Raw genomic sequence first — 25497 nt, forward strand, 5'->3', positions numbered from 1 at the left:
CAACAAATGCATTTAAATTTTGATTTTGTTCAGAACACCCATTTAAAAAAAAGACTTTTCAAATAATGTTACAAAGATACAACTTAAGGCAGCTGCGCTCAGTGGAAAATCATTTCAAAGTTTGGTATCCTTGACTCTCTACTTAGTTGTTTTGAGATTGTGATTACTAAAATCACCCTCTGGTTCTCCCTGACTGGCAGAGTTCCTCTATGTGCCAGCAGACTCTGCCATGCAATGTAAAATCAATCTTTTCACAGATCTGTTTACTTATGTTCTTCAGTACTCATGCTTAAAATTAAACTCCGTTCCATCAGCTGCATCGAGCACTTGATATATGTCCCCTTGATAGACTCCAGCCTTTGGAATCGAAGGGCATTGTCGGCAGTCTGATGATATTAGCTGCCACTGCCCCACCTTCAGCACCACAATATGCATATATTAAAAGACAAATTAACTTTAGTTTGAATTGAGGCCTTTCAAAATAAAAGCCACTTTCACTAGTTGTAACTTAACATCTGTCCCATTTATTGCAACTTTCTAAGTGCCATGCACAAAATGACTATTGTTGGAATACCTTTCACTCATGGCCATGATGTTTTCAGATTCCTTTTAAAAACCTTTTGACCAACCCTATGCTACTTCCAGCATTTACTGTGATAAGTAAAACAAAACAATTTTAAAGGTAGGTGACAATTCATCCTGTCCATAAATAAGTTACTTTACAGTCTACTGGACATAAATTATTAAGAGCTTTAAAAAAACTTATGAAGCTTCTAAACTGCATTTACCATTACATTCCAATTTAAATTTGCATAATGTAAGCTCCATGCTAAGCTTATGCCTGTCCAATTCATACCTGTCGACAAATATTGCCTAAGCATCTTGAGTTTAGTTTATTATATCATATTTTTGAACACATCAGCTTTTTCTTTTAACTTCTAAATTTTACAATTCTGAAAGTCTTTAATTACTTTGAAATTCTTGGGTGTGTATGTTTTCAAGTTGATTTTAAAATGTTCCAGTATCATTTAAAACATTTTCTGGACAAATTTTTACCAAGTAAATTGGAAAGAAATTTTCTTCACATCTGTAAAATCAAAAGCAAGCAAGCAAATATTGAAAATCAAAAATAGATTTCTGGAAGTGCATAGTAGACCTATCACTTCAGGAAGGCAAGTTAGAATTTTCTTCTATATCCTCCAGAGCATGTGCTTTGATGAAGGGTGTATGTCTTGAATCTTAATGTGTTTTGTTCTGGATTTGGTGATGGAACTGCTGCAGGTTTTTGTTTTCTTTAAACTGCTTTGCATCATTACTTATGCAATGCCCATTACCACTGTCTGTTTAACTCCTCTATGCTCTGTAGATATACAAAAAAGATTCGTACAACAATGAACTTCCAAGGCAAAGTTATGACATCAAGCAGCCAGTAGGCAACCATCCTGCACTGAGAATTGATAAAGACCGACAAGTTTATGAACCACAACATCAGAACATTGAGGAACAGACACGTTATAGAAATGGATCTCAAACAAAATATGAGCAGCAGCTCTCCCCAAGTTTTGGACCTATATCGCATTATGAGGAAAGTTTACGTGGTTACAATGATAAGTGGCTACACTATAACGAAAAACCTACTCAACATGACCAACCTCCACCTTATTTTGAGGACCAGCATCCACTTGACTATGATCCAAAGCACACTGAACATTATCCAGATCGTGACTACCATCCAGTTCATGAAGAGCTGCCATTTACAGGCTATGAGAATAGAATGCCACGTTATGAAAAGCCAGTTAAAAGCTACAAACCTTCACAGCCACATTACAATGGTCAACTCCTTCATGGCTATGATCAACCTCTTCATAGCTATGATCCTCGTCCTCAATATGAACCTGATCCTCAAGCTTTTCATCCACCAACCTCCAAGTCTCCGGAATCACAACAGCAGTCTTTTGAGTCCCAAGTCAGAAGCTATGACCAGGGCCGATCCCAAGAATATAATTCCCTCCCTCAGCAATTTGAACCAGTCCAGAACACAGATACCTTTCCTCCTCCTCCACCTCCTCACTCTAAAGGTGCTGAGTCTGCACATTCTGTTAGTAAGCCATTGCCTCCACCACCCATAAAGCCAAATGTTGATGAGGATGTGGATCCAGCAATGAAGCCACAATCAGTGCTTACCCGAGTGAAACTGTTTGAAAGTAAAAAGTCCATTTCATCAAAGGCCAAGGACCCCACCGAAATAACTTCAGTGAGGGTGAGTAAAGTCATCAAAAGCAACAATGTCTAGTTTAGTTAAAGCTAATTATGCCCTTACCATAGCTTTTCCTATGCTTCTTGGTAGGATCATACTCTAACTTCCAATGTGAAACTTTGATTCAGCTTCGATCAAGCCCTGCCTTTTATTTAGCATGGAACCTTTGCACCAACTTGCAGTCTACTTAGGAGAAAGAATTCCCGTGATCCAATATTCATGTACCTACCCTTGGGAATACATTTTGAACATTCATGTGGCAGGCTTGCTATGGCTTTCAAATATATTGTAAAACTAAGCCATTCTTTCAGGTTACTGACCATAGAAATTCAATTTCTTCGAATTTGTGGTTGTTGACTGCTGTCATCAAAATGTGCCTTTCCACAACACGTACTAGTGTTGGTACTTCTGGGTTGTTTCTCAAAGAAGCCTGCTGTTTTCTAAAATTAATTTTAACGTTGCTTTTCTGAGGAGCATATAGAGTCATAAAGTTGTACAGCATGGAAGCAGACCCTTCGGTCCAGTTCATTTGTGTCGACCAGATATCCTAAATTAAGCGAGTCCTATTTGCCAGTATTTGGCCCATATCCCTATAAACCTTTCCTATCATACCCATCCAGGTTCCTTTTAAACATTTCTTCTGACCTTATGTGGTTTAAGTATTTAAGTTATGTGAAGCACCTCAATTGTCTGTGTTCTTCTTTGTGCCAGAGGTTTTTATTTTCCCCCACATTTGGTTTAAATTATGCAAAGTTCCAATTTTGGAGTTTAAAAAAAATTGCTAGAAATACAGAACATCCATCACCATAGAGGAGAAAATATGGTTAATGGTGAAGGGGCCACTTCTGTATATTTCAAAGCTGACGCAGCCATGTAGTTACACTTTTGTGTTTTGTATGAAATTGCACATTCACAATTCTGTGACTTAAACCAATTACATTTCTTTTAAAAAAATATCTTATGAATAATTAGTCACAATTTTATTTAGTGCGCACATTTTGATTAAAACCTTTTGTGTTTATCTAATTCTATATTACCAGCAATACTCATGTTGTATGCATTGATTTCCATTTGAATGCTGGTTGGATGTGATCATGACCCTTCTTTCTTTCATTTTCTTCTATTTAACTTGAATTCTTGTATAGATTAGATTAGTTTAGATTACTTACAGGGTGGAAACAGGCCCTTCAGCCCAATAAGTCCACACCGACCCTCCGAAGAGCAACTCGCCCAAACCCATTCCCCTACATTTACCCCTTCACCTAACACTAGGGGCAATTCTGCACATTTTTGGACTGTGGGAGGAAACCGGAGCACCTGGAGGAAACCCACACAGACACGGGGAGAATGTGCAAACTCCACACAGTTGCCTGAGGAGGGAATTGAACCCAGGTCTCTGGCGCTGTGTATAATCGCACAATAGCTGCATTTCTGTGGGCCATAGGCATTGCTGCTGCACTTCATGGTAAAATCTATCTCAGAATGAGACTGTCTCTCCACTGTGTCTTCGCTGACAGGATTAGATTGCATGTGCTTTTCTGTCTTCCAGGACTTGATCTGTAGGTCACAGTATTTCAAGTGCATTTGCAAGTGTGTTTAGGGTGCTTCTATCATCCTTTCAGGTAGTAAATTACAGACGCCCACTACCTCCTAAGTGACATTTCTTTCTCAACTTCCATCTCAACCTCCCACCAATGGCTTTACATCTATGCTCCCTGGTTGTTATCTCTGTTAATGGAAGTGGATCCTTTCTACCATTGTTTAGGTTGCTAGTACAACTAAGGTTGAAGTGCACCAGCTCCTTTTTGGTCTCAATCTACTACGAGTCAGAAATTTTAAATTTCGCCAGGGTGTCATGGTCAATTCAGCCAGATTTCCTTCAACAAAGAATAACTAGTTTATTATAAATACCAGTAAAATCTAGTCAAGAGGTTATTGAAAGGAAATATTTGTATGTACTAATATAGATATGATTTGTATTCTAATATCCCAAAATTAGTGAGGCAAATATGGATAACAAACGAATGCCAAGCACCCCTCAGAATACATCAAATAATCTCCAAGGCAGTTAAGCTTCTTTTCTTCTAATGCCCTGCCCTGCCTTGCAGATTTTGAAGCCGTTTCTCTATCGTGGACTTCCTCAACAATTGCTCATGTTCTGATTGCTCACCTTGTTTTCCTGGAACTGTGTTCCTTTGAATTATTGGAATCTGCATGTCAGCCCAACTCTCCAACTTTTCACAATGAGTTTCACAAAGATAGTCACTCCTTTGGATTTTATTTGAGCTCTGTTGCACAGGTCAAATATTGCTCGTGGACTCTCAATCCCCACTCTCTACTGACTGAACTATTCTCATTTTGATCCCATCATGCCACCTAATACCTCTGAGCCCTCCCCACAAAGTCATTCAGCTGCTCTAGGACTTACCTGAGCCCCAGGCATGATGGCTCAGTAGTTAGCACTGCTGCGTCACAATGCCAGGGACCCAGGTTCAATTCCAGCCTTCAGTGACTATCTGTGTGGAATTTGCATTTTCTCCCTGTGTCTGCCTGGGTTTCCTCCAGGTGCTCCAGTTTTCTCTCAAAGTCCAAAGATGTGCAGGTTAGGGTGGATTGGCCATGCTAAATAGCCAATAGTGTTCAGGGATGTGCAAATTAGGTGATTAGGCATGGGAAATGCAGAGTTACAGGGATAAAGTAGGGGGTGAGTCTGGTTGGGAGAGTTGGTGTGGACTTGTTGGGCTGAATGGCCTGTTTCCACATTGTAGGGATTCTATGAACTATGCAACTTGTGTAGTTCAGTTGCCCTCAGCAGCACCACTAATTGCATTCATCTAACATAGAGTTTGCTTCTCTTTTGTCTTCCCAAGCTAACTATTGACCCTGAAACTGCTCTTTTGCAGCATCCTAATTTTTGAGTCACCAACTGAAACTGTTGCAACAGACCCTATCACCAGTGCTAAGCAGAGCTGAACGTGACTTAGATTTTAGAACAGGCAGACATAGGACACTTTTAGAAGACTCCGTTTTCTAAATATTTTCTACTTTGTTAGGATGTTGCCTGACAGTACAAACTGCACAAAGCAAAAACCACATTTCTGATACACTTCATTAGATTAGATTAAATTAGATTACTTACAGTGTGGAAACAGACCCTTCGGCCCAACAAGTCCACACTGACCCCCCGAAGCGCAACCCACCCATACCCCTACATTTACCCCTTTAACCTAACACTACGGGCAATTTAGCATGGCCAATTCACCTGACCCGCACATCTTTGTGACTGTGGGAAGAAACCGGAGGAAACCCACGCAGACACGGGGAGAATGTGCAAACTCCACACAGTCAGTCGCCTGAGTCGGGAATTGAACCCAGGTCTCTGGCGCTGTGAGGCAGCAGTGCTAACCACTGTGCCACCATGCCACCCACATTACTTAATCTTCCTGAACTAATTCTGTTCCGAAGAAGAAAACGTTAGCCAATCCAAACTTTTGGCAGAAATCCTCCGTTTCCTTGTAGAACAGTTGATTATTAGCAGCTTCTGAAATATCTCTCATTATAAGGTTCTTTTTAAAAGATCTTTGGCTGTAGCTTGACTTTGGGCACAGTTTTAAACCTATGTATAGAACTTGGTTCCAGAAATGCTCAATTTCAAATTGTGTGTTTTCTTATTACAGCCACCTGAAGTAGCTCCTAAACCTGTGTTAGTTCCGGTCGCTCCTTCCAAGTCAATTATTCAGTCAACACCAGAACAGGAGACACCTCCGCACTTATACAGGTGCAGCTGTTATATTTGACATCTGGTTGGTGAAAGAACTTTGTTGCATCTTGATGAAAGAAAAAAAAGACTTGCAGGACTTGTATTAATATATGTACAGCCAATTAAGTACTTTAGAAATACAGCTACTGTTGTCATGTTGGAAACACAGCAGCAAATTTGCATGCAACAAGTTCCCATGGCCAACTATGTTATAATGACCAGATAATTTTTGTTATGATGTTGATTTAAGTATAAAAATTTGTAATTTAGCAAGAATGAAGAAGCAAAACAGGTGAAATGACATTGCTTGGCATGGTTTCAGACTACCAAGTAAGGGAAATATGTAGAAGAATAACTTTACAAGGATATTCTTGAGGGACACGAGAATTATAGTGTGGTTATAAAATGGGACTTTATTCATCCAAGCGTAAACCAGGGTAGCAGTAATGTGAAGGGCAGAGAGGAGCAGGGAGGTCCTAGATTGGGTTCAGGTAAATATTCTCCAGCAATGAGAAAGGAGATACTGCTAACCTGATCCTTGCAAAACAGGTAGGCCAAGTCTCAGTAGGGAAAAACTTAGAGAACATTGCTCAATGTATCAAGGTTTAGATTGAGTACAGAAAAGGGCAAGATAAAATGCAGAGTAAGAATAAATAAGTTACTGGGGAAAAAAACAATTTCAGTGGGGATAAGATGGATTCAAAGGTTAGTGGGCAAACCAACACTGAACAGTGGAATGCCTGAGAAATGTGTTCAGTGCAGGTATGTTGCCATGAAGGGGAAAGATATTAGAGTTCACTGGTTGGTGAGAAATGGGATTAAGATGAAGAAGAAAAATTGTGCCTATGATATATTTCAGGTGGCTAATGCAGCTAAGACCCAGATTGAAAGTGAAATTTTGAGGGAATTCAAAAAAACAAAGAAAAAAAGTGAAAAGAAAGTAAGAGAAGAGACTGGCAGCTAACCTAAAAGGGAATCCCAAAGATTATTTTAATAAAAGACTGGTAAAAGAGGAGTGTGGCTGATTTGGGATCAAAAAGGATGTATTTGCACTTGGAAATTGGGGGAATGAGGTGTTAAATTAATTTTCTGCTTATGGATCTGCAAATAAAAAAAAATGATGATGCTTAGATCATGGTGAAAGAGGAGGTAATTCAGTCACTTGAAAAGGTTAACATTGATGAGACAGAAGATTGGCACTTGTAAGATTATGTCTGTGGCATTATGTACAGTTCTGGGCATCACACTGAAGGAAGCATATGAACACATTGGAGAATACTGGGGGAAAACAAATTACATAAATGGTTCCCAGACTGAGAGACTTCAGTTGCGAGATAGATCGGAGAGAATGAAATTGATCTTGGAAAGACAAAATGCTAAGAAAAAATCTGAGAGAAGTTTTCAAAAATCATAAAGGTATGGACAGAGTATATAGGGAGAAGCTATTCAAACCTTTTTTTAAATGAAAGGAAGAGAGGATGCAGATATGAAGTGATTCGCAAATATAAATGAGAGGAAAAGAATGTTTTCAAATGTGGTTGAAGTCTGAAATGCATTGCCTGAAAGTGTGGTGGAGGCAGAGTCATTTGAGGCATTCTAGAGGGCAATGTACAAGAATATAGGGAAGGGCACCAAGTTAGTGTTCATTGTGGAGTTGTTGCAGATGCCGTGGCCAAGTGGCCACCTCCTGCGCTGTTTAAATACTGACAAAATCTGAATTATAAGTTGATAAGGCACCTGGACCACATGCAATGCATTGAAGGATGCTGAGGGAAAGGACAATGTAAATTGCGGAGGCACTGGTCGTAGTTTTTCAGTTGTCTTTACACTTAGGTCGTGGGCTTGTGGCACAGTACCTCTACCTCTGAATTAGTTTCATGTCAAATTGCTGCAGAGGTATGTAATAATACTCTGAACATGTTGATTAAAAATATTTGCACTTGGATGGTGCCAAAGTGGACAATTGCAAATGTAACATCTTTGCTCAAAAAGAGAGAGAATCCCTACAGTGTGGAAACAGGCCCTTCAGCCTAACAAGTCCATACCGACTCTCCAAAGATTATCCCACCCAAACCCATTCCCCATTACTCTACACTTATCCCTGACTAATGCACCTAACCAACATATATTCCTAAATGCAATGGGTAGTTTAGCATGGCCAGTTTACCTAATCTGCAGATCTTTGGATTGTGGGAGGAAACCGGAGCACCCAGAGGAAATCCACGCAGACAGTCAGTTGCTCGAGGTAGGAATTTTACCTGGGTCCCTGAAGCTGTGAGGCAACCACTGAGCCACCGTGCTGCCCCAAGATGTAAAGATAATGATAATGAGGAATCTTCTGGAAACAATAATTCAGGATAAAATTAATACAGGAGACAGCTGGATTACAGTGTTACCTTAAGGCAAACCAGCACACACTTTGAGGGTGCACCATGCTTATCTAGGTTGGAGATTTTTGATGAGATAATAAAGGTTTGATGAGGGCAGTGCTGTTGATATAGTGTATGTGGATTTTGGGAAGGCTGTTAATACAGTGCCACACACTGACTTTTGACAACAAACTTGGAACTCATGGAATGAAAGGGACTTTAGCAATATGACATGAACTGAATGACAAGAAATAATTTAGTTAATGGATTTTTCTTTGAGCAGTGGATAGTTTATGGTACATTTCTTCAGGATGTTGAGATTCCTGTAACACAGTTCAGTAAAATGTGCAAAATTTGAGCATAATAAAAAACTTAACTGAATTGTGAACTGAGAGGCAGGTATAGAACTTCAAACGAATATAGGCTCGTGTTTAGGTGGCAGATGAAATTTAGTGCAGAACAGAATTCATATAAATAGGAAAAATCTTTTCAGTGTGATTGGTGAACTCTATTGTAGTGTTAAGGCTGTAGTGTTTTCATAAAGTAGCTGAATGTCTGTACTTGCAGAGGTCCTGAAACACAGATGAAACTTCCAGAAGAAGCTCCACGAATAAATCATTACAGCGCAGACGAAGATGAGGAAGATTATAGGAAGCAGTTGTCTTATTTTGGCCGCAGAAACTTGGAACAAAAGCCAGCAACTCAGCTTCCTGCCAACAGCCATCCTGAATCTGTGAAATCATCAGAACCTGTACTTCAGTCTAACTACACTGGATACTTACCCAGGTGAGTGCTGGCTGACGAGAAGAAGTTTACACTTTTTCAAGTTTTTTTTGGGTTTCATTTTATGTGATGCAGTTGTGAGAATGTATCTAGCCATCATGAGATTAAGATTACAGTTAATGTACTTAGATCTATGTGACTGATTCAAAGATACAGAGTAGTTAATGCTCCTGCCCCTTTTCATTCCACAGCTATCTCTGTTCATCTGTGCTGTCTCATTGTCAGTTTAGCTGCTCTGGGAAAGGTTTTATCCCTGTGGATGGGGTGGGGCAGAAGGAAGGGGAGGGGTGTGAAGAGGCAGACTGGGTGGTGGAGGAAAGGAGTGAAGGACAACAGCATGGGATGGGCGAGGAAGGGCCAGGAGTATGGAGGATGGGATGAGGTGGAGAAAAGAGTAGGCTGTGAAGTGGAGAGGGAGGGAAGAGGGGCGGAATAGAATGGGTGGAGGAAGAGAAGGGAATGGGATGGTGAGGGAAGAGGCGGATAGGCAGAGAAATAATCGGAATGGGAACACAGCAAAAGAGGGACTCGGGTGAGTGCTATCTATTTTGGATTAAAACAATATTTCTGTTACTTTTGGTTTACTTTTGCAGATTATCTCAGCTATGTGTGCGTAGGAAATAGGAGACTGAGGCAACCGTTTGGTCCTCCAAGCCTTCTCTGTTATTGAAACAGATCACGTTTAATCATTCACCTTGTATATCTTGATGTCATTGGCATCTAGAATCTTATACACTCAAACATAAGATTAGGAGTAGGTCATCCAGCTGCTTTAGCCTGCTCTGCCCTTCAGTAAGATCATGACTGATCTGATTGTAACCTCAAATGTATGACCCAACCTACCTCTTTCTACTACTTGATGAAAATCTATCTATTTCAATATTCAAGGACTCTTGCTACGACTTTTTCAAGAAGAGAGTTGCAAAGATATTCTCAACTCAGAGAGAAAAGAAATTGCCTCGTCTGTTTTAAATGGGCACTTCTGATTTTTAAACAGTGGCCCCTAATTGTAACTCCTTCCATAAGAACAAACGTCCCCTTCATATGCACCATGCCAAGACCCCTCAGATCTTTTCCACTTCCATCAAGCCACCTGTTAATCTTTTGAACTCCAGCAGTTGGAAGTTGAGCCTATCTAACTTTTCCTCATGAGACAACCACCCCCATCCAAACTCCAGATATTTATCTGGAAATTAAACTTTTAGTGAAATACCTTCAGAGCATTTTCATCCTACCGTAAATAAGATGACCAATACTGTGCACAGCATTTCAGATGCTGTCTCACCTGTGCCCTGTATAACTGAAGTATAGCTTCACTTCTTTTGTATTCAGTTCCCCTTATGCTAAATGCCACTCTACTGCCTTTCCTAATTACCTATGTCTGCAAGCTAAACTTTTGTCATTGATGTATTTGAATGCAGATACCTCTGCATCTCAGAGCTCTGCAATCTCTCATCATTTAGATAATTGTTCTTCCTGCCAAAGTAGAAAATTTCACATTTTCTCACTTTGTACTCTAATTATCAAAGCTTTGCTTACTCACTGAGTCTATCCGTGTCCCTTTGTAGCCTGCTTTTGTCTCTTTACAGCTTACATTCCTACCTATATTTGTGGCATTTGTTCCAGCACACTGATTGTCAGCTCTGGTGAGGAATGTGCTTAGATTGAACATTATGCTCTTGGTAGGGGGCTGACGGTGGATTGTTTTCTGACAAGTGGGTTTGCAGTAAATCCTGTATCCTGGAGGATGGAGCTTAAGTGAAGTATGTATTCTTCTGGGGAATGCTTGTCGATAGAGTAGTCCACACTAATATTGTGCACTGCTTAGTGGACTTTGATTTGGCTCATGAAGTTTTTGCCCTTTGTCATTGCAATTGTCTGAGGTACAGGTAGTTCTGGGGTAACTTGCGTTTCAGCAGTGCGGTTTGGCTATAACATTGCAGAACAATTAGGAACAGTATTTTCGAGAATGCTTAACTCCGCAATAGTGTGATTTCAGTGGGGATCAGTTTGTGTGCTTCATTCTGTGTGTGCACCGATATCCACACCAAAGTCTCTGCGCTGTTCTGTGCTTGCACGATGTCAGCACCAGTCATTGCGCCATATGCCGACAAAGCAGTTTTCTGTGAGAAGTATTGTACAGAGAGCAGCTTTCATACGTTTTTTAAATGTGCTGTGTTAAGTTAACATGTGTTTTATTAATATGATTTCAACCTTCATTCAGGCTATGCTATGCTTTGTGTTAGGCTTTTGGGTGATTTTTGAGCAATCGTGACTACAAAAAAAACAAAGAAAATTTACAGCCCAGGAACAGGCCCTTTGGCCCTCCAAGCCTGAGCCGATCAGGCTTGGGTTTTTGCTGGTCTGCCCCTAACTCCACTTTCCCATAGTCCCAGTTATTTCTATTAAGCGATGTTCTGCTGGAACGCAACTGAGGTTATAGGAGAGCTACCGGTATAACAGATTAAAAATATTTTATGTATTCATCAATGACCTTGCCTCCATAATGTCAGAAGTGGGGATGTTTGCTGATGATTGCATAATATTCAACACATTTGCAACTCCTCAGATATTGGGGAGAAGTTTACTCTCTAAGCCACTCACTATCCTGACATGGAAATATATTACCATTCCAAATTAATGACTAGCTAATTGAAGGTAGTTTATTCCATCTGTGCAAGATAGCAGTTGCCTGTTTCAAATAACACAATTTACTAAAAGACTGATTTTGTGCAATTGATTCGCAACATTGCACTTGAAGGAATGAATTTTAATGTGCAGCCAGATTACATCATTTTCCCAAATGTCCTTTGAAATTCTCACCAATATGAAGTTGAATCTCTATAGAAAAGATATAGGCTCATATTGGGTAAGAAGTAATAATTTTCAAATTGTTCCTGATCAGCTTTTGTAGTTCTGAAACATCCCATTGTTAAGTAAGTCCTCTGTACTAGAGGAATTGAGAATTGTACTGCAGTCATGAGTCGGTGACCATAAGACATAGGAGCAGAAATTCGGCCATTCAGCCCATTGAGTCTGTTCCACCATTCAATCATGGCCAAGGTTCTCAACTCCATTCTCTTGCTTTTTCCTGTAACCCTGGAATCTCTTGATACTCTATAAGATCTTAAGTGCACCATTTTGCTAGATTTGGATATTAATGTGTTTGTGATGTTAACACCTTTTTTTATTGTTTCTGCTTGCAGTTACAAAGAAGTAAATGTAGAAGTATGCTTTACTAAGAATTATAAAATTGTTTACAGGAGTACACAAACAAACTTCGATCATGTTATCAAATCTAGCATCAATGAGAAGAAATATGACTCTGTATCACAATTGCCCGGCCTTCAGTCACGGTACGGGCCACCACCACCATCTAGTTTGAACTCTTCAGTGTCACTGCCAGTGCATCCCAAGCTTTCTCCACCTGAAGGTAATGTACTTACCCTCCACATTTATTCTGAATGCATTTGGTCTGCTTTAAGATACCTATAGAAGAAATAGCTGCCCATCTGTTGGTGAGTGAATCTGTTTATAAGTTTTGAAACACAGCACGCATCTGCAGTGTTCATTGTACCCCAATGTAAACTACCACGCTGCCACATTGAAACCACGGTTTGTGTCATTGCAAGAAATGGTTTGTTTGTAAAATGTAACAGTATAGGAAGAAAGTCAAACTCCATGTGTAACATGACTCAAGAGTTCCTTTAGATATCCCAAATCATTTTGCAACCTTTAATATGTTATGAAGGTGATCATTATTGTGTATGCAAGATCAGCACCTTGCACGACAAAGTCTGGTAAATAGCACCGACTTAAGTGACCAATTAACCTGTTTTGAGAAGTGTAATTGGTTAAAACCATGAGGAAAACCTCCCTGTATCTCTCTGATTGATGCCGTGGAACTTTTGAGCATGCAGAAGGGGCCTCACTTTAATTTCTTTCAGAATGAATCTGCCTCCTGCAGTGCAGCACTGAAGTGATACTCTGAATTTTGGGCATCAACTGATGAAGTGGGGCTGCATGACTGTCTGAGCCACAATAACGGTGTACAGAAGAATATATAACATTGTGCCTGTTAATGAAATATGCATATTTATGTGAATCTCAGGGTCTGATTAGAAATTCTTTTGAATACAAAATCATTTTACATTAATGAAATAGTGTGTACTCTTTCCAATGGAGTCTTGTCAATGTTTGACCAGTAACAATGAAACAGATGTTTAAACACTCCAACTGTTTTATTTTCTCTCAATGGTTTAACTAATGAATATGATGACACTAACTACCATCACTAGCATTAGAGAATAAGTATTAAACAGACTAATGAGGCTAAAGGGAGAAAAGGCCTCTGACCCTGTTGGCTTGTAAGTAGGATCCTAAAAGAGGTAGCCATAGAGATGGTGGAGGCCCTGAGTGTAATTTTACAAAAAATATTTGGATCCTGGCGAACAAATGGAGGATTAGGAAGCTGCTAATCTGACACCCATACTCAAACAGCGAGGAACTCAAAAAGTGGAGAACAGTAGACAAATTAGCCTAACAGCTTTTTTTTGGAAAAGGTGTGAAATCAATTATTTAGGAAGTAGTAGAACATTTAGAAAATCATAATCTAATCAGGCAGTATCAGTATAGCTTCATGAAAGGTAAATCATGTCTCACTATTATAGTTTAACAAGGAAGTCTCAATCAGAGTGGATAGAGGGGAACCAGTAGGTGTGTTGTATTTAGATGTCCAGGTCATACTACCCCATGTGTTGGAGGTAGTAATATTGGTGTAAATAGAGAATTGGCTGATAGGCAGGAAACACTGAGTGGGGATAAGGGGGTTCATTAGGTTGACAATGCATAACAAGTGGGATTAGAACATAGAACAGTGCAGCACAGAACAGGCCCTTCGGACTTCGATGTTGCGCCGACCTGTGGACTCTTCTCAGCTTGTCCCCATCACTATTCCAAAATCATCCATGTGCTTATCTAAGGATTGTTTTAAATCTCCCAAATGTGGCTGAGTTGACTACATTAGCAGGTAGGGCATTCCACGCCCTTACCACTCTCTGCGTAAAGAACTTTCCTCTGACATCAGTCTTAAATCTGTCACCCCTCAATTTGTAATTATGCCCTCTCGTACAAGCTGACGTCATCATCCTAGGAAAAAGTCTTTCACTGTCTACCCTATCTAATCCTCTGATTATCTTGTATGTCTCTATCAAATCCCCCCTTAGCTGCCTTCTTTCCAATGAGAACAGACCCAAGTCTCTTAGCCTTTCCTCATAAGACCCTACCTCCAGACCAGGCAACATCCTGGTAAATCTCCTCTGCACCCTTTCCAATGCTTCCACATCCTTCCTGTAATGGGGTGACTAGAACTGTACACAATATTCCAAGTGTTGCCGCACCAGCGTTTTGTATAGTTGCAGCATGATATTGCGGATCATATGCCTGCTTCACAGCATTATCCACCTGGGTGGCAACTTTCAGGGATCTATGCACATGAATTCCAAGATCCCTCTACACATCCACACTACCAAGAATCTTTCCATTGACCCAGTACTCTGCCATCCTGTTATTCTTCCCAAAGTGCATCACCTCACATTTAGCTGCATTGAACTCCATTTGTCACCTCTCAGCCCAATTCTGCAGTTTATCCAAGTCCTCCTGCAACCTGTAACATTCTTCCATACTGTCCACCACTCCACCGACTTTAGTGTCATCTACAAATTTACTAATCTATCCACCTATGCCTGCATCTAAGTCATTTATAAAAATGACAAACAGCAGTGGTCCCAAAACACATCCTTGTGGCACACCACGAGTAATTGGACTCCAGACTGAATATTTTCCATCAACCACCACTCGCTGCCTTCTTCCAGAAAGCCAGTTTCTAATCCACACTGCTAAATCACCCTCAATTCCATGCCTCTGCATTTTCTCCATCAGCCTACCATGTGGAACCTTATCAAAGGTTTTACTGAAGTCCATGTATACCATGTCAACTGTCCTACCCTCATCTACATGCTTGGTGACCTTCTCAAAAAACTCAACGAGGTTTGTGAGACAAAACTTGCCCTTGACAAAACCATGTTGACTATCTGAAATCAAATTGTTGCTTGCGAGATGATTATAAATCTTATCTCTTATAATCCTTTCCAAAACCTTTCCTATAACAGAAGTAAGGCTCACTGGTCTATAATCACCTGGGTCATCTCTGCTGCCCTTCTTGAACAATGACACAACATTTGCAATCTTCCAATCCTCAGGTACTAAACCTGTAGACAGTGACGATTCAAATATCAAAGCCAACAGCTCTGTTATCTTCTTCCTAGCTTCCCAGAGAATTCTCGGATAAATCCCATCCAGCCTAGGGGACTTGTCTACTTTCACTCCTAGAATTGATAACACCTGTGCGTAACTAACCTCGATCCTTTCTAGTCTAATGTCTAGTTCCTCATTCTTCTCCTCCACAATATTCTCCTTTTCCTGAGTGAACACAGATGAGAAATGTTCATTTAGCACCTCTCCGATCTCTACAGGGTCCACACTCAACTTCCCACTTCTGTCTTTGGCTGGCCCTATTCCTACCCTAATCATCCTTTTGTTCCTCACGTACCTATAGAAAGCTTTAGGGTATTCCTTTATTCTATTTGCTAAAGACTGCTTGTGTCCTCTCTTTGCTCTTAGCTCTCTCTTTAAATCCTTCCTAGCTGATCTGTACCATCTTGCCTCATCAACACATAAGCCTCCTTCTTCTTCATAACAAGAGATGCAATTTCTGTGGTAAACCATGGTTCCCTTACCTTATCACTTCCTCCCTGTCTGACAGGGACATACCTATCAAGGACACACAATATCTATTCCTTAAACCAGCTCCACATTTCGCTTGTCTGCATCCCCTGCATTTTGCTACCCCATTCTATGCATCCTAATTGCATTATAATTGTCCTTGCCCCATCGATAACTCTTGACCTGTGGCATGTACCTATCCCTTTCCATCGCTAAACTAAACGTAACTGAATTATGGTCACTCTCTCCAAAGTGCCCACCTACAACTAAATCAAACACCTGGCCTGGTTCATTACCAAGCACCAGATCCAGTGTGGCCTCCCTTCTTGTCGGCCCTTCAACATACTGTGTCAGGAAACCCTCCTGTACACGTTGGACAAAACTGATCCATCCGACGTACTAGATCTATAACATTTCCAGTCAATGTTGGGGAAGTTAAAGTCCCCCATAATGACCACCCTGTTCCTTTCACTCCTACTCAGAATAATTTTGCTAATCCTCTCTTCCACCTCCTTGGAACTCTGCGAAGGCCTACAAAAAATTACAAGCAGTGTGACCTCTCCTCTCCTGTTTCTAACCTCAGCCCACATTACTTCAGTAGTCCTCACAAAAATTCTCTCAGCCACCGTTATACTATCTTTGACTAACAAGGCCACGCCTCCTCTTTTACCGCCTTGCCTGTTTTTAATGAAAGATCTAAACCCTGGAACCTGCAACATCCAATCCTCACCCTGCTCTATCCACGTCTCCAAAATGGCCACAAGATCGAAGTCCCAGGTACCTATCCATGCTGCAAGCTCACCTACCTTATTTCGGATACTTCTGGTGTTGAAGTATACACACTTCAAACCACTTTGCTGTCTGCCAGCACATTCCTGTGACCCTGAAATCCTGTCCCTGTCCTTCCTACTCTCATCCTCCTGTGCACTGCAACTACACCTCTGGTTCCCATTCCCCTGTTCCAAAGGGATTGGTGCTGAGAATGAATTGTTTGCAATAAGTATTAAAGACTTGGAGGAAAGAATTTTTGATCCCTATTGCTATTGCTGATTGTGCAGGCTATATGTTGAAATAGGACAGATCAGAACTAACTTGCGGAATAATGACCATGTCAATTAGATCATTGCTCGCAGCTCACAAACGAATGGATGGGTCTAAGGCTGTCACTTATGGTCCTGAAAAGTGCCCAGTCTACCTCAGATTACCTTATAACGATGAGGTGTCTCAAAATCAAAATGGGCTACAGGTGAAGCTAGCTGTTTACATAATACTGCTATGCAATAGCAATATGAGTGGCATTCTCCACTAATGGAATGCTGTCATCCAAAAACATGCTCTGCCTCCCACAAAATGACTAAGGTGAGAGATGAATTGCATTGAAGTGTGATGCCAGATATGTAAGCAATACATCTGGGTGTTCAGTCATTGGGTCGTACAGCACAAAGAGGCCCTTCAGCCCGTCAAGTCATCACCAAAGCAACTACCACTAAAGATGCACTACTCCGAATTCCCTGCACTGACCCATATCCTTGAATGTTATGATATTTCAAGTGCTCATCTAAATATTTTTTAAAGGTTGTGTGGTTTCTGGCTTCCTCTGTTTTCCCCGGTATGGCATTGGAGATTCCACCACAGAGTGAAAACATCTCTTTTCTCAAATCCCTTCTGAATCTCCTGGCCCCTTTCCCTAAAACTATGTCCCTTTGTGGATCATTTGAAACAGTGCATGTCTTCATGATTATGCATCAGAATAATTACTTCTAAACCAGGCTGTACTTGCAAAATTTTGAGCATTGTGTCGCTCATTGGATATGATTCCATGATTAGACAACATTTGCAGTACATCCTGCTTGAACTAAGAATTATGCTGACAAATAATGTAAGGTTATCAGTTAATCTCGTCTTGGCTCACTGACTCATGCTAGAAGTTACTCGCAGGGCTCTGCTCTTTGCAAGCAGGAAGAACATGTCCATGTACTTTGCATTTTTCAAGTTAATGAAAGTTTGGGGACTGCAATTCTTTGCATTCTCCATGATAATACCCTAGTCAATCAATTAGTAATGTCTTCTCATGCAAACTGTTGATCACTTTGAGATCTGGTGTTCTTGCCATTTTGACCTAATGAGTGCAAATCCAAAAACCTCAACAATAGTCCTTAAAATGCATTTTATCGATAGTAAATAAAAGCTTCCTAATGGATAAATTACTCTCATTGAAGGGTAATGACGTGCTTCCTGCTGAGTGTATTGACTTAATTTGGCTACAAATCAACAGAAAGTAATAGGTTTAGACTTTCAATGCAGTTAGGATCAGGCGTTTTGAAAATTCATTTCGAAAGATGTTGGCATCACTGGTTAGGCCGGCATTTATTACCCATAAACAGGTCGTAGAGTCATAGAGATGTACAGCACAGAAACAGACCCTTTGATCCAACTCGTACATGCCAACCAGATATCCTAGCCTAACCTAGTCCCATTTGCCAGCAATTGGTCCATATCTCTCTCAACCCTTCCTATTTATATACCCATTCAGATGCCTTTTAAATGTACCCGGTTCCACCATTCCATTCAAGCACCACCCTCTGTGTGAGAACGTTACCCCTTAGATCCCTTTTAAATTTTTCCCCTTCCAGTATAAACCTATGCCCTCTTGTTCTAGACTCCCCCACCTCAGGGAAAAGACCTGTCTATGTCCCTCATAATTTTATACATCTCTAAGGTCACCTCAACCTCCAACATTGCAGGGAAAACAGCCTCAGACTATTCAGCCTCTCCCAATAGCTCAAATCCTCCAATTCTGGCAACATCCTTGTAAATCTTTTCTGAAACCTTTCTAGTCTCTCAACATCCTTCCAATAGGGGGGAGATCAGAATTGCACAGATTATTTCGATGTTGAGCTGCCTTCCTGAACTATTATAGTCCATGTATGTAGGTACTCCTAGAACACTGCTTGAGAATTCCAGGTTTTTGATCCAGCCACAGTGAAGGAACAGTGACATAGATTCAAGTCAGGGTGTTGTATGGATTGGAGGCGAACTTACTTACAGGTAGTGACCTTCCCTTGTAACTGCTCCTTTTGCTCTTCTAAGGGATAGGAGTCATTGGTTTGGAAGGCACTGACAAAGGAGCATTGGTGTGTTTATACACTGTGTCTTGCACATGGTGCACACTGCTGCCACTGCATGTCAGTGTTGTGGAGAGAATGAATGTTGAAGGTGTTTGGTGTGGTGCCAATTTGTGCTGAATGGTGTCCAGTTTCTTGAGTGTTGTTGAGACTTATACTTATTAATACAAACAGAGAATATTCCATAGCACTCCTGAATTGAATCATCCATATGATGGAGGTGTATTCTTTGTAAAAGAAATCCGCCCCCCCCCCCCCCCCCCCACGACACACACACAATTCCACCACAACCACCAAAAGAATGATATTAGTGGGGGAATTCAGCAATGGTAACACCTTTAATTAACAAGAGCCAATTGTTGGATTTTCTCTTATTGGATATTGTCATTGCATTGTGTTTGTATGCCGTTATCTACTACTTAGCAGCCCCAGCCTGGATATTGTCTCAAGTCTTGCTTAATTTGGACTTGGACTGCTTACGTATCTGGAGTCGAGAATGGTGTTGAGTATTTTACAATCATTAGGAAATATCTCCATCTTTGGCCTAATGGTGGAGGGAAAGCAATTGAAGATTGTTGGGCTAATGGTACTACTCAGGAAGAATGATGTCCTGTGGCTGAGGTGATTGATCTCCAACAACCACAATCACCTTCCTTTGTGCTCATTATGATTGTAACCAGTGGATAGCTCCGCCCTCCATTCCCATTGACTGCAGTTATGTTGAGATCTTTTAATACCATACTCAGATAAGTTGATGGCCTTAATATCAAGATCAATATCATCACTTTCTCTCGAGTTCAATACACTTGTAAATGCCTGGACCAAACTGCAATGAGGTCAAAAGCTGAATAGTCCTGGCAGAACCCTGACATCAGTGTTACTTCTTCTTGACTAAGTACTGCTTGATGGCACTGTTGATGACATATTCAGTCACTTGACTGTTGATAGAGTAGACTTAGGTGGTAATTGGCCAAGTTGGTTTTGATCTGCTTATTGTGGGCAAGATATAACCGAGACAAGTTTCCAGATTGCTGGATATTCTAATGTTGTAACTATCCTTGAACATGTTGGCTAAGAATGAGTTCTGAAACACATCTTCAGTGCCATTATTGGAAAGTTGTTGGGGCCAGTGGTCCTTTTAGTATCCAGTGCCTTCAGCCCCTTCGTGACCTCACATGGAGTGAATTGAACTGGATGATCACTGGCATCTGTAATGTTGTGTACCTCAGGAGAAGGCGGAGATGGATCAGCCACTTGCCAACTTTGAGTTAAGATTGTTGCAAAATGTTTCAGCCTTGGCATTTGCACTCATATGCAGAGCTTCCCCATCATTGAGAATGGAGACATTTGGGGAGCCCCCACCACTTGTTGCTTAATTGTGCTGTGAGGTCAGTTAGCTGGACAGCAGTTTTTTACAGTATATAGTGCTGCCAACAATGTGGGTTCGATTCCTGCACCACATGAAGTTTGTTTTTATTAAGGTCCTGCCTTCTTGCCCTTTGTCTAGGGTGTGGTGATCTTCAGGTTAAGCTCATCTTCTTCAGTATATATATATCTTCCCTGTCTTACCCCCCCCCCCCCCCCCCCCTGCACCGTATCATTCTATGCTTGTTTATGAACTGAGGAAATGTTAACTAACTCGTGTTTTTTCCTCTCACTTTCCAGTGAATTCAATGCCTCGGGACATGCCCAGTCTTCTACAGTCAAAGCCAGAACTCCCTCCTCCAAGCAAGGCTCAAGCTTTCAGATCTACTGCTCGAGATGAAACTGTTCATTCAAATTTTTATCCGCAGAAAAGTTTTCCTGTTTCTGAAAGAGCCCCTGTAAATGGAATGGAGCAGACCCAGAAGCAAACAGCTGCAGCATACAATCGATTCACCCCAAAGCCGTACACAAGTGCCGCACGGCCTTTTGAGCGCAAGTTTGAGAGCCCAAAATTTGATCACAACCTCCTACCTAGTGAACCTCCGATACAAACCAAACCAGAGCCACCCTCAAAAATGCATAGTTCTCCACATCCTGCAGATTTTGATAGTGGCACTGACACATTCCCCAAGCCGTCTGACCACAGATCTAAATATCACACCAACAACATCCACGCAGTACCTAAAGCCATTCCTGTAAGGTAAGATGCTTGACATTAACATTTGTGCAAAGAAAGGATGCTTTTGAGTGTTTGTGCCCATTGCATTTTTTTAAAGTCAGTCCTCAAAGGAATCACTCTTAGTGTCCATGCCAGCATCATATATGAGCTAGCATGCTTGACATGTTTAACTGCTAAAACGCCGATCCTCAGCGTGAGGTTGGATTGTGTTGCATTGCACTGGGGTAGCGCATCATAAATCAAACCGTGCTATTCCCAGAGTTATATAAAATGTCAAAGTTTTTTTACTTTAACCTTTCAGAACAAGGTTCATAGAAAGGACAAACCAGATTTCTGTTGAAACCAGAATGATTATTTATTATAGGTAATTTGATTATAAGCTACAAGAAACTTAAACCACTGGTATGTAACACAACTAACTTAAACTCTAACCTCCTTATAAACTACTCCTTACCGGTGCACACACGGACAAAAAAATAGGGAAAAAAAGACTTGGCAGAGGTAGAGAGAAATGGAAACTTATTTCAATGTTCTTTGCTTCCCAATTCTGACATTGAGATGATCATTTTTCAGCTAGCCAAGCCAATGGTGTCACAATATCTTTGTTGAAGCTTCTAATGGTTTGTAGGTACAGAGCAACTGATTCATATGGAAAATGTCTCCAATTTATCTATTCAAACACCTCCCACAACACCCTCTGGTTCAGGGCCTGCTCCCTGTGAGTCTAAAAAATTAAGTTCTTAAAAAAGCTCATGTAAAGAGAAAAGGAACAGACTGAGCAAAGGAGCTTTGGCTGGAGCATCCTACTCTGCTGCCATCTTGGACAACCATAATTTAATAATACAATAAATTTATTGTCCTGTACTTGGGTCCCCAGTGTTAAAAACATGGATCGTACAGAAGTAAACACATAAATGTGGGAGATCATCTGATATTACTAGGTCAAGGATGCATGATTGAAGATCTCTTTATAGTATGTTGACAATCATTGCTTATTTTCAGTCTTTCTAATTAATCCATGCTCCTTTATAAGTATCCCCTTCATCCTTTGGGACCTTGATGGTTTCTCTGTGATACCAGGTGAACAATATTCCCTTGAAGTTGCACGGCTGTATTATCTCTTGCAAGTGTGTTCATCTCCATTTGCTGCCATGCACATATCTCAGAGGTTTGCACAGCCAATGGAAAAATTAGATGGAATATAGCAGATAAGGCCTAGCCAGTGTTTTACAAAAGTTCAGTATAATTTCTTTGCTTTTGTTTCATCTCTCTGATAATGGATGCAATTTTCTTTACAAACACTTTTTCAACTTTCCTTGCCACATTCAAGGATATGTGTGCATATTTCACAAGCAAGGTGTTGACTGTATCCAATCACGCTGTTCATGCAAAACTCTCAACACAATGTAAACATTAGTTGTCATTCTGCAATTGGGCAACATTTAAAAAATAATTCAAAGCATGTGAAGAAATATGCTGACAATCAATTTAAGATTGTCATTTGGGCTTACATGTATTAACAGACTGGGTCCTATCCTTTGCAAATAGAAAGAACGTGTACACGCACTACACCTATTTCAACTCAACTGAATAAGCGACAGTCAGTCTCTGGTTCATTTATCAAGGCGATACCTTGATAATCTGATAACTATTGTCCAGTAGTTATCTGTCAGTCATCATTAACTGGTATGTTATTGATAGCTACTACTGTCTACCAGAGTCCACTTATCAACCAATATGGTATAAATGTTGATTTCCTTTTAGATTAGATTCCCTACAGTGTGGAAACAGGCCCTTTGGCCCAACAAGTCCACACCGACCCTCGAGGAGTAACCAACTCCCCTCTGACTAATGCACCTAACACTATGGACAATTTACCTAATTTCACCTAACCTGCACATCTTTGGATTGTGGGAGGAAACCGGAGCATCCGGAGGAAACCCATGCTGACTCAGGGAGAATGTGCAAACTCCACACACAGTTGCCCAAGACTGGCATCGAACCTGGGACCCTGGTGCTGTGAGGCAGCAGTGCTAACCACTGTGCCACCGTGCTTTACTTGGATATTTTTTATGAATTGTTTTGATGAGCACAACCGAGCAGTTTTTTCAGCAATATCCATGCTGTCCTACCACTCAGTCAATTTTCTAGCCAGATCTTCAATTCTATATGCTTCAGCTTTTGCTAAGTCTCTTCTGAGGAAGTTTACCAAATGCTGTATACTTCAACGCAAGGAGTATCAGAAATAAGGTGGGTGAACTTAAGGCGTGGATCGGTACCTGGGACTACGATGTTGTGGCCATCATGGAAACGTGGATAGAAGAGGGACAGGAATAGTTGTTGGAGGTTCCTGGTTACAGATGTTTCAGTAAGATTAGGGAGGGTGGTAAAAAAGGAAGGGGGGGGGGTGGTGTTGCTAATTAGAAATGGTATAACGGCTGCAGAAAGGCAGTTCGAGGGGGATCTACCTTTAGAGGTAGTATGGGCTGAAGTTCGAAATAGGAAAGGAGCAGACACCTTGTTGGGTGTTTACTATAGGCCCCCCAATAGCAGCAGAGATGTGGAGAAACAGATTGGGAAAATTTTGGAAAGGTGCAGAAGCCACAGGGTAGTAGTCATGGGCGATTTCAACTTCCCAAATATTGATTGGAAGCTCTTTAGATCAAGTAGATTGGACGGGGTGGTGTTTGTGCAGTGTGTCCAGGAAGCTTTTCTAACTCAGTATGTAGATTGTCCGACCAGAGGGGAGGCCATATTGGATTTGGTACTTGGTAATGAACCGGGACAAGTGATGGGCTTGTTAGTGGGTGAACATTTTGGTGATGGTGCCCACAATTCTGTGACTTTCACCTTGGTTATGGAGAGAGATAGGTGCGTGCAACAGGGCAGGTTTTACAATTGGGGGAAGGGTAAATACGATGCTGTAAGACAGGATCTGAGGAGCATAAGTTGGGGGCATAGGCTGTCAGGGAAGGATGTCGTGGAAATGTGGAATTGTTTCAAGGAACAGATATGACGTGTCCTTGATATGTATGTACCTGTCAGGCAGGAAAGAGATGGTCGTGTGAGGGAACCTTGGTTGACAAGGGAGGTTGAATGTCTTGTAAAGAGGACGAAGGAGGCTGACATAAGGTTGAGGAAACAAGGTTCAGACAGAGCGTTGGAGGGATGCAGGATAGCCAGGAGGGAGCTGAAGAAAGTGATTAGGAGAGCTAAGAGAGGTCATGAAAAATCTTTGGCAGGTAGGATCAAGGATAACCCCTTTTATGCGTATGTGAGAAACATGAGAATGACGAGAACGAGGGTAGGTCTGATCAAGGACAGTAGTTGGAGACTGTGTATTGAGTTGGAAGAGAACGGAGAGGTCTTGAATGAGTACTTTTCTTCAATACTTAGAAATGAGAGGGACTGTATTGTTGAAGAGAAGAGTGTGAAATGGACTGGTAAGCTAGAAGAGATCCTTGTTAGGAAGGAAGATGTGTTGGGCATTTAGAAAAACTTGAGGATAGACAAGTCCCCCGGGCCTGACGGGATACATCCTAGGATTATGTGGGAAGCAAGAGAGGAAATTGCAGAGCCGTTGGCAATGATCTTTTTGTCTTCACTGTCAACGGGGGTGGTATCAGGCGACTGGAGAGTGGCAGAATGTTCTGCCCCTGTTCAAAAAAGGGAATAGGGATAACCCCGGGAATTACAGGGCGGTTAGTCTTACTTCGGTGGTAGGTAAAGTAATGGAAAGGGTACTGAGGGATAGGATTTATGAGTATCTGGAAAGACACTTCTTGATTAGGGACACCCAGCACGGATTTGAGAGGGTAGGTCTTGCCTTACAAGTCTTATTGAATTCTTTGAGGAGGTGACCAAGCATGTGGATGAGGGTAGAGCAGTGGATGAAGTGTGCATGGATTATAGTAAGGCATTTGATAAGGTTCCCCATGGTACGTTTATGCGGAAAGTCAGGAGGCATGGGATAGAGGGAAATTTGGCCAGTTGGATAGAAAACTGGATAACCGGTCGAAGTCAGAGAGTGGCGGGTAGATTGGAAATATTCAGCCTGGAGCCCAGTTACAAGTGGAGTTCCGCAGGGATCAGTTCTGGGTCCCCTGCTGTTTGTAATTTTTATTAATGACTTGGAAGAAGGAGTCGAAGGGTGGGTCAGTAAATTTGCAGACGATACGAAGATTGGTGGAGTTGTGGATAGTGAGGAGGGCTGTTGTCGGCTGCAAAAGGACTTAGATATGATGCAGAGCTGGGCTGAGGAGTGGCAGATGGAGTTCAACCCTGTCAAGTGTGAGGTTGTCCATTTTGGAAGGACA

The 25497-nt window shown here is 41.2% G+C and overlaps 1 protein-coding gene across 8 annotated transcripts in view; it reads left to right on the plus strand.

The window, feature by feature from the left end:
• Positions 1–25497, plus strand: part of tjp1a (tight junction protein 1a) — a 202861-nt gene that overhangs the window by 166812 nt on the left and 10552 nt on the right. For all 8 annotated transcript variants that reach the window (XM_087982083.1, XM_043680314.2, XM_087982082.1 and 5 more), the window contains 5 exons: positions 1367–2260; positions 5935–6035; positions 8954–9172; positions 12433–12602; positions 20743–21202. In XM_087982083.1, the coding sequence (XP_087838209.1) occupies positions 1367–2260; positions 5935–6035; positions 8954–9172; positions 12433–12602; positions 20743–21202 (1844 nt within the window). The remainder of the gene's footprint in view (positions 1–1366; positions 2261–5934; positions 6036–8953; positions 9173–12432; positions 12603–20742; positions 21203–25497) is intronic.

Source organism: Chiloscyllium plagiosum, unplaced genomic scaffold, assembly GCF_037043375.1.
Source record: "Chiloscyllium plagiosum isolate Xiang-an unplaced genomic scaffold, Cpla_swu_hap1 HiC_scaffold_42, whole genome shotgun sequence".
NCBI lineage: Eukaryota > Metazoa > Chordata > Chondrichthyes > Orectolobiformes > Hemiscylliidae > Chiloscyllium > Chiloscyllium plagiosum.